This window comes from Triticum aestivum, chromosome 6B, assembly GCF_018294505.1.
Source record: "Triticum aestivum cultivar Chinese Spring chromosome 6B, IWGSC CS RefSeq v2.1, whole genome shotgun sequence".
Lineage (NCBI taxonomy): Eukaryota > Viridiplantae > Streptophyta > Magnoliopsida > Poales > Poaceae > Triticum > Triticum aestivum.
The window spans coordinates 660,614,035-660,624,275 of record NC_057810.1 but is presented as its reverse complement, the minus strand read 5'-3'; the positions used below and the strand labels follow the sequence as shown (position 1 = coordinate 660,624,275).

At 41.4% G+C, this 10,241-nt stretch overlaps 1 protein-coding gene across 1 annotated transcript; it reads left to right on the top strand.

Moving 5' to 3' along the window:
• Positions 1 to 432: 432 nt before the first annotated feature.
• On the top strand, positions 433 to 9,921 carry LOC123138763 (guanine nucleotide exchange factor subunit Rich). The gene is made up of 22 exons (XM_044558650.1): positions 433 to 838; positions 967 to 1,115; positions 1,216 to 1,297; positions 1,429 to 1,844; positions 2,291 to 2,720; positions 2,818 to 3,041; positions 3,338 to 3,533; positions 3,617 to 3,759; positions 3,828 to 4,002; positions 4,127 to 4,180; positions 4,378 to 4,554; positions 5,420 to 5,532; positions 5,818 to 6,000; positions 6,506 to 6,563; positions 6,703 to 6,762; positions 6,860 to 6,901; positions 6,984 to 7,114; positions 7,210 to 7,345; positions 7,430 to 7,507; positions 8,847 to 8,963; positions 9,343 to 9,405; positions 9,489 to 9,921. Exons 1-22 carry the CDS (start codon positions 593 to 595, stop codon positions 9,591 to 9,593), a joined length of 3,378 nt encoding a protein of 1,125 aa, XP_044414585.1. The 5' UTR covers positions 433 to 592; the 3' UTR covers positions 9,594 to 9,921.
• Positions 9,922 to 10,241: the final 320 nt, after the last annotated feature.

The following is a 10,241-nucleotide window of genomic DNA, read 5'->3' as shown; positions in this document are numbered from 1 at the left end:
CCATCTCCAACACGCCAAACCAGCCCCTCCTTCAGCAGGTCATGTCCATAAAGGATACTCCGAAAAGTGTATGATCCATTTGAGGGACACGTAGCCTGCATGATAGAGGAGTCCTTATAGTACCATGCCCGCAGAAGCCTGCCTACAAGTGAGTCAGGCTCTTTCAGAAGCCTCCACGCTTGCTTAGCTAACAACGCTTGATTGAAAGCCTCAAAATTCCGGAAGCCCATACCATCATCTCGTTTTGGAAGGCACATTTTACCCCAAGCTATCCAATGAACCTTGTTCTCATCATGAGTTGATCCCCACCAGAAGTTAGAAGAGATAGTAGTCAAGTTCCGGCACATAATCTGATGGCCAGGAATCTCCGATCTGATTCTGAAATAAACAACTTGACAAAGAAAAAAGAAAGGGAAAAAGAGGGAGCGAAAAGCCAAAAGAAAGAAAGAAAGAAAGAAACCGGTGTGCATCTCCCGCATCGCCCACCAGCCTCCTCCCGTCCCTCAGATCTCCCCCGACCCGCGCCGCATCTCGCCCCGGCCTCCCTCCCCCCGCCGGCGAGGCGGGGCGCCCGCTCGCCGCCGCCGCCGCGATGTACATGGCGTACGGGTGGCCGCAGTCGATCCCGCTGGACCCGGGCGAGTCCGACGGCGTGGTCCTCCTCCGCGTCCTCGGCCGCCTCCTCCTCGCCGTCTGCCCCGCCTCGCTCCACCTCTGGTCCGCCTCCCACCACAAGGTCCGCCTCGCCCGCCTCGACCGCTCCCCGGACTCCCTCGCCGCGCACGGCCCCAACGCCCACGCCGTCTGGAGCCCCGACGCCAAGACCGTCGCCGTCCTGGTCAGCCTCTCCCCGCTTGCCCCGCGCCCGCTCTCTCCCTCTTCCGCTCAACGACTCACTTCTATGTGTGTGTGTGTGTGTGTGTGTGTGTGTGTGTGTGTGTGTGTGTGTGTGTGCGCTGTGCGCAGACCTCCTCCTTCTACCTCCACATATACAAGGTGCAGCTCTCGGGGAAGCCGCTGATCGTCGGGGGCAAGCAGCTCCCCGGGCTCTGCCTCGCCACTCTATCCCAAATAATCGTCGAGAAGGTCCCTCTCGGCAATGACATTTCTATAACGTACGGTATCCGGCCACCGCTCCTTACCCCCAGACACGAGAGGCAAACAAATTTCCTGCTGCGGGGAGCTAATGTGTTAGTATGGTATATCATGTTGCAGGAGCAATTTTGCGTGCGACAGCAAGAGCATGCTCCTTGGGCTGTCCAATGGGCACTTGCAGGTCGTGTCCTGGAATGCTGAGGTACATGGAAATGCATACTGCTTTTGTTTCTTGTAAGTCGCCCGATAGAAGCGAAGTATGTAGTTGTGCCATCTTTGCTTCCTACTTGCTATGTTAAGCATGCTGCATGTCTTGTTGTTGTTGCTTGCCAGTTCTCGGACAGCTTCAAGCTTCGTTGCTCCGCATGCTCGCCCGACAAAACCGCTGCCGTTGTAGATGCTTTGGTGTTTGACCCGCCTAGCTTGCGAGGAAATTTTAATGCAAGGCCTGCTCCCTGCTGCACAGGGGATTTTGCTATCGTCCATGTTGAGTTGTCGGTGAAGCTAAGATTGCTAGTTGCTGTGTACTCAGACTGTCAGGTTGCGCTCTGTACGGTCGGTAAGAAGGGATTAAAGCAAACCAGCGGCATCAGGGTAGACAGATGGTTGAACACTGGTGATGCAATGTGTACTTCTGTGGCTTCCGAACAGCAGATTCTTGCCGTCGGGTGCAGCAGAGGTGTTGTTGAATTGTATGACCTGGCTGAGAATGCGCGGCATATACGCACTCTTTCTTTGTTTGATTGGGGGTAAGCCTCTCATATAGATATTTTTTTTTCACTTCTTCTTAAGCTGTTAAGTACAAGTTGCATTGGTTGTTCTGAGTTCTGACGACCTAATTTTCTGGCAGTTGGTTGCAAATTTGTACTGATTTAGGAAACCCTTCTTACATGTAATGAAACATTAGTGAAATTTTGAGACATTTTGCTACTTTACTAGACGTTGTCATCTCAAAGTGTTGCAAATTCAAATGAATTTTGAGTGCCTGATTGTATTTGTTAAGCACCTAATGCCAATATTGTCTTTTCGTGCATATGCTTTAACATGTTATTTTGCCAGAAATGTCAATGTTTCAACAATTTATATTGTCATTTGCGACTGACGTGTACTAGGTTGATTTAGTAGCAATTTTTTCCAGTTATTATTCTATTGAAGCTGAGATAACTGTTCTTTTTTCTTGGATAAAAATTTGTAGGTATTCAGTGGAAGATACAGGTCCTGTTACTTGTATATCTTGGACGCCTGACAATTGTGCTTTTGCAGTTGGATGGAAATTTAGGGGACTTACTGTTTGGTCTGTATCTGGATGCCGGTTGATGTGCACATTTCGTCAAGCCGGATCAAATTCTGCTTTGTCTCCAATGGTTAAACCTAATGCCCCAAAATTTGAGCCTCTAATGGGTGGGACATCACACATTCAGTGGGATGATTATGGATATAAATTATTTGCAGTTGAAGAAAGCTTATCAGAAAGGGTTCTTGCTTTCTCATTTGCCAAATGTTGCCTCAATAGAGGACTTTCAAGCACAACATATACTCGCCAGATTCTTTATGGCGAAGATCGAATCCTATTAGTGCAACCTGATGATACTGATGAACTTAAGATATTGCATCTTAACGTTCCAGTTAAGTCTTCAGTTTCATCTTTTTATCTGTTTATTAGGTAACACGCATCATCTGTTGATGTATGGATAATTATAATTCTTCTCTTTTTGGAAGCAGGTGTCCTATAGTTCACAGAACTGGCCAGTTCTGCATGTAGTTGCAAGCGACGATGGCATGTACTTGGCAGTTGCTGGCTCTCGTGGCCTTGTGCTGTATGATTTGCGAAACAAAAGATGGCGTTTTTTTGGGGATGTTACTCAAGAGCAAAAGATTCAATGCAAAGGCTTGTTGTGGCTGGGTAAAATAGTCATCGTATGCAATTATGTTGAATCATCAAACACGTTAGTCTCACTTTCGTACCTTATTTTTTGCTATCTGGTAACTGTCTCAAGTCTGAAACTTTCTGCACATGGAAGCTGTTTAGTTATGTATGTGAACTGAGCTTCATGCTTTGAACAAATGCTTGAACTCACATAGATACTGTCTGAACCTCACAGTTTGCTATATGTCAAAAGAATCATTAATATTTTCTGTTCTCAGTGCTTCGTTACCTATTTAAATACCACTTCTCTCTCACACGTGTATGACTTGCTATTTAGAATTTAACTATATGACATGTCCACTGCATTTGTCTTAGGTACGAGCTGCTGTTTTTCCCAAGATATCACCTTGATCATAGCTCCTTACTTTACCGGAAACCATTGCTTGGTAGACCCATTGTCATGGATGTCTTTCAGGATTACATTCTTGTTACCTACAGTCCATTTGATGTGCATATATTCCATGTGATGATCTCGGGAGAATTGTCACCTACCAGTAGTCCAGTTTTACAGGTGACGTGAGAATTTTGCATCCTCAATGTAGATTCTTTTGTTAGCTTCTGCCTTATAACGTGCATTTCTCTATGATTAAACAGCTTTCAACAGTTAGAGAACTTTCAATTATGAGTCCAAAGAGCCCACCTGTTTCAATGCGCTTGATTCCTGAACCAACTGATGAAGGTGTGCTGAAGGAGGATATAAATGGATCTTCTAACCTGTCGTCCCAACAACCTTCAAGGTATATTTTAATCCAGATGTCACCTGGTCCTATTTTCCTTGATTTTTATTTGGCTTGCAATATATCAGATGTCTGATCTTGCGGGTGAATGGGGAACTTTCTGTGCTGGACATGGATGATGGACATGAACAAGCACTTACAAATTCAGTTGAACTCTTCTGGGTCGTCGGTTCTCAAACGGAAGAGAAGGCTAATCTTATCAAAGAGGTTTCATGGCTTGACTATGGCCATCAAGGGATGCAGGTCAGTTTTAATGGTATTCTTTGATACATATTTTCTCTATTATGCACATGTATTTTTGGGTCATAGATGTTTTTTAATTTTTTTTTGCCCGCTATCCTTTTATTCAGAAACTGCTTTGTTTCAGGTATGGTACCCATCACATGGAGCAAATCCTTTTAGGCAAGAGGATTTTCTGCAGGTACTGATCTTAGATCATGCAATGGTTTTGATATCTGCTTGGAGTTTTCCACCTACTTTTTGTGAAATGTAACATTTTTTGGGTAAATCTGTTAATATAAGCTGTAATATTTTCATATGCTGATCTTTTATCAAATGAAAAGTTTTTCATGATGTTATCCTAAATTATAATTGAGCACGTCTTATTTGATTCTGTAGTTGGATCCAGAGCTTGAGTTTGACCGTGAGGTGTATCCTCTTGGTCTCCTGCCAAATGTTGGTGCAGTTGTTGGTGTTTCTCAGAGGACGTCCTTCTCAACCGCAGAGTTCCCATGCTTTGAGCCTTCTCCAAAGGCGCAAACAATATTGCATTGTTTACTACGGCATCTTCTTCAGGTAGAGTTAGCAATGACCATTCCTCTTTGGTATATGTTTTCTATCAGTTGACCTTTTTAATGAAAATAAAGGCAATATTCAGAAACTTATCCGTTAATCTGGTAAGAATGAAAAAAATGTCAGATTCTCACATTAGTCAAATATACTTTTGGGCCTCCTAGCAGTGCATCTGAATTTGAGTTCTTACATCAGATTAGCGTACACAACCCGTAAAAACAGGACTTATGCTTTATAAACATGAAAAGTAAAGGGCAAAGTTTGATGAAGATTGCATAAACATTGCTATACACATATCCAATGTGATCTGTAATTTTTTATGCGTTGTCATCTAAATCCTTTCTCTCCATTGATTTTAGCTGGGATTAGTGGCGTTATCTTGCTGTCTTACTGACTGAATTTGCAAAGTTAACATGGTTTCTGCCTGTTAATTCATCAATGTCTCTGGTCATCCCGCTCTTTGGCAACTCATTTTTATAATTTTCTAACGATTCACCGGTGAGTCCAAAATAACAAAGGGATAACAAGGAGAAAGCCGTTGTTAAGGTCTAACAAATTTGTAGCGATTGTGCTATCCCTTGCAGAAATGTTTGATACGTTAGGGAGAACGCTTGGATTCATATATTTTTTGGACTGTTATATTATGATATTTGCCCGCTTGAATTTTGTAGCAGGACTTTCGGACATACTTAACGTAAGCATAAAAAAAGATGATTTCGCTTACATTAATCTAGGGTTGTTGTCTTCGGAAGGTTAATTTTATGGCTTTACTATGAAGTTATGTTTTCATCGATGCTTTATTGGACTACTGGTATAAATCATTTTCTTGTGCCTCTAAAATTACTTTTCCATTCTATTTATTTAACAGAGAGACAAACATGAAGAAGCTTTACGTTTGGCAAACTTGTCAGCAGAGAAACCTCACTTCTCTCACTGTTTAGAGTGGCTTCTGTTTACGGTATTTGAAGCAGATATATCAAGGTATTTGATTCTGACTCTTTCACTGTCCTCATAAAATCTACTGCATATTGCAATTTGGAGCTGAAACAAAGATGGGAACATGTTATGGTTCATCGTGTATTTTTTAATAATGGAACTTCTTCAAATGGATGCCATCCATCAGACCATCAGTATAATATTTCTATTTAATGCTGTAACTGGTCGCATGCTTACATCGTTTGTTCACTAAGTTTCTGGCTTTCATGTCATCATTGCTTAAATAATGAATCGACTTCTTTTTCTGATTGGTCACTTCGCTAATTGCAGGCCAAGTGCTTCAAAAAATCAACTTCCACAAAAAAGTGAATCTCCAAAGAAGTCTCTTTTAGAGAAGACATGTGACCTACTTCGAAATTTTTCTGAATATATGGATGTAGTTGTCAGTGTTGCTAGGAAAACTGATGGCCGGCACTGGGCAGATCTTTTCTCTGCAGCTGGCCGATCCACAGAGTAAGTATGCTGCCTTTTTTAAGATGCATACCTTGTAGTTGTAACTCTTGCTCTTAGTAATTGTCTTACATCAGCTAGAGTGTAGATTTGCACACTTCCATATGCCATAGTTGGTGTCCATCAACAAGAATCTAAATGATCCATGTTGATTCTGTTGACATGGACTACTGTCTATTGTGGGGTCAGAATGACCTTAATTTTGTAGAGCTCAGGAATTTTATTTAACTGGCCATTTTCTTAGGTTTTTAGAGGATATGTATGTCGCTTGATTTGTATTGGCAGTCATTTTTCATAACTCCGTTGATTCCTTATTGGTGTATATAGATACTTGCCGAAGGTTTACAGTTACCAGTCCAGCACCCGCGTTTGAGTGCACAGACTCTAAATAAATGTTTACGATATTTACCAATGAACTACTGTGTAGCATCGACAGTGGTTAATGATTGATTAATGTTTGAATTAAATATAATTGTTGCATTCTTATATGACTGATCTTCCATGGTAGGATGTTCGAGGAGTGTTTCCAACGGAGATGGTACAGGACTGCTGCTTGTTACATACTGGTATGCCCTTTTAGGATATGTTAAATAATATCTGATGCATGATAGTATTGCTCAGAGTTATGCACTAACAAAGATTATTTCACCATTATTATCACTTAGTTCCGCAAGAATTAGTGCCTAAAATGTTGTATGATTACAGGTCATTGCTAAGCTGGAAGGCCCTGCTGTCAGTCAGTATTGTGCACTCCGTTTGCTTCAAGTAATTCTTTTACCTTAATCATAAAGTGGTTTTGGTCTTATGTGCTAGTTGTCTCGCATGTTCAAGCTCTCAATTTCAAGTGTTTGTAACTTTGCAGGCTACACTCGATGAATCTCTGTACGAGCTTGCTGGGGAGCTGGTATGCCTTTTATGCTATGACTTGTCTATTTCCTATAGTTATAATCTCCAGTGGAATTAAGGAATGCCATTAATGTTCTTAGGTACGCTTCTTGCTAAGGTCTGGCAGAGACTTTGAAAATGCCAATACGGACTCTGAAAAACTATCTCCAAGGTTTATGGGTTATCTTCTATTCCGTTCGCCATACAAGAGACAATCTTCTGACTTGAAAAGGTACATTTTGTAGTTAACTTTAAAAGGCCACGTCGTTTTTTTGAATGGTTATGGTGTTGTTATCAGAACTTATGTGTTGTTTCCTCTTTGGACAGTAACTCAATGAAAGAACTTAGCCCACATATTAACTCTGTTATGAACATTCTGGAGAGCCATGCCAGCTATTTGATGTCTGGCAAGGAACTTTCAAAGCTCGTTGCTTTTGTCAAAGGGACTCAGTTTGATCTTGTGGTGAGATTCTCACCATTCATCATTGTAACAGTTTTATTGATTTAAAAGCTACTTGTTATCATACTTCATTGTAACTTAATGCAGGAATATCTTCAGCGAGAAAGGCAAGGGTCTGCCCGACTGGAGAATTTTGCATCTGCACTTGAACTAATTGGTGAAAAGGTTTTTGTTTAACAATCATCAAGTCAATACCTCAATTTTACTTTGTTCTCAATTTTCTTTGCAAATTTGAGAGCCTTTGTCTTGGTCATGAAATCATCATTAATGGAATGACATCTAGTTACTCCCTATGTCTCAGTTTATAAGGCCTGCACGTGTATCTAGGTCGTCAATTTAACTTATATAAAATAAATTGTTTAACATAAAATTATATCATTAGAAAATAGAATATCTAAAGTTTCTAATGATATATTTTTTGTAATGCATGCCCCTTATTAAGTTGGTCAAATTAACGACCTAGCTACACGTGCAAGATTTGTAAACTGAGATAGAGGGAGTATTTAGAACTTTTGCAACATTTGGGCTTGTACTGTATATATTACATATTTTAAATTTTGAAAAATCTGCAATCCTGAAATGTAAAACTTAGGGTTGTCAACGAGCCGAGCTCGAGCGAATACACACCCAGGGCCGAGACACAAATCCTAGCCTATCTGAGTCGCAGAATGAAGGGCTCTTGACTTGTCAAAGGCTTGCCCACGCCTTTTTCTTTGCGGGGAATATTCTCATGAATTGGTGCTTAATTGCAAACTGTGAAAGCCAATCAGTTTAGGGCATTTGCTGCCATATCTACTTGGATTAAAACTTCATTCGGACTTGAACAAATGGTTGGAAGAATGGTGGGCTTGGGATTCTAAGCAGGCGCAAGACATTTGAAATTTCAGGGAAATGACAGTGGAACACCTGGTACAAGTTCTGCCCAGCTTTACCGAACTTCTCGAGTTCGAGCTTCTAAAGCTTGTGAGCTTGAGGTCAGGCTTGAGCTTGGCTTGTTAGTGTCTCGAGCTGAACTTGAGCCGAGCCTAGAAAAGATCATGGTCAAACAGTTGGTCGAGATTGAACTTTTTTGACAGCCCTAGTGAAACTCTCCATGTCTATTCTGTTTAAATTCAACCAGGTATTGGTCACATTGTAAATGGTATTGACGTTCTTAGTCTTGAAAAAGTCATAGTAGTGTTTGCTGCAGTTTTCTCATGCTAGTTGTGCCGTGCTCAACGAAGCTAGAACCTGAATGTTATAAATGTCTTTTAAGTACCTAGGGAGGTGATTTGCTCGAGAAAATAAGCAAATCACTTGACAGTATTGAAAATACAAAAGGAACAATAAGCTGAGATGATCTTGTGTAAATCATCTGTTTACTTGGTTCAAGCAGATGAATGACATACCTCAATAGTCGATACACCCTTGGTTGGTTTGAAAGTTTGCAAGTCGCACAATTTTTTTTTCCATCTTCTCTTGAAGAATAAAGTTCTCACTTGTATTATTGATATTTTAATGACAGCTCCAAATGGACACACTTCAGAGCCGGCTAGATGCCGAGTTCCTTCTTGCTCATATGTGTTCTGTCAAGTTTAAGGAATGGATCGTGGTGCTAGCAACTTTATTGAGGCGCGCAGAGGTAATACTTGTATAGATCTATGCGTTGACATGGTTAACAATTCTTATGCGCTAGTTAAAATGTTTGAATGTGCGGTTCTTTGGTAACCTTGTCATTGGCCTTCGCATCTGTGCTCAAGTTGTTTTTTTGGCTTTACCATGGGTCAAGCATTAGATATATATCTGGTTCTTCACTACTGCCCACTAGTATTTACTTGCCGCATAACTTGCACTTAACTGGATTGATTGATTGTTGTAGAATCCTTTTTTGAGATCAGATAATATTAATCTAGTTGGTGCACTGTTATCAGTGAATATTAGTAGCATTTAGAGGTGAATTGTTTGGTTTTGCAAAATTAGTGGTCCTTGCTGCTGTAATGCATTCTTTTTATTTTCCTCAGGTTTTGGTGGATCTCTTTCGACATGATCTGAGGTTGTGGAAAGCATATAGCATCACTCTACAGGTTAGCAGAGCATAAGAGGTGCTCGTTTTCCCGGCTTTATGAATCTTATGAGCGCCTCTAACATGCGAACAAACCACTTGCAGTCACATGATGTATTCAGCGAGTACCTTGATCTGCTTAGCGCCTTGGAGGAGGAGCTATCGTCTGTTTCCGATCGCACATTGCAAAGCAACGGACCGGTGTCGTGATACTGAAAGGATAGCGATTTTGGGTGGCCAACAGTTTTAGCCTGGTGTTAAGTTAACACATACTGTTAGGAGGAGAGAAAGGCGCGGGGAATCGTTTGTAAATAGCGATTATTTGGGGGATTTCCCCCTTGGGAGGCGAGCAAGAGCCTTAGAGGTTAGGACAAGAGCCTTTGTGCAGTGAAATGAGTTGATCACCATATTGTTGTATCATTAGTTGCGGCAGAGTGGAGTGTGCATTCTTCCCCTTTCTGTATGTATGCGCTGCACCCTAACAATGTAAAGTATACACTACCAGCTGTGAGCATCCAGTCGCATTTTTGTTCCTCTACCATGTGTATGTGTTTTATTCATTTTCTTTTCCCTGAAAAACTGATACGTTTACCCCCATTCTTGACCTTTTGAGTAGAATGTATGGATTTCTTGCTACAACGTCATACTGCCTAATGGATCATCTTATTTGTAGTGGAGATTATATATATATAAAAGAATTAAAGTGGCTAAGCAACAGCCCACGCCGTGCGTCCGCAGTTATATCTGCTGGCTCTTCTCTGCCTGACACGTGGCAGCAGTGAATAGTCATTGTGGGTGAACAGTGCACGTGGACCAGGAAAAGTAAGCGAACAGTGTATGCGGATGAACGGTGTCGTA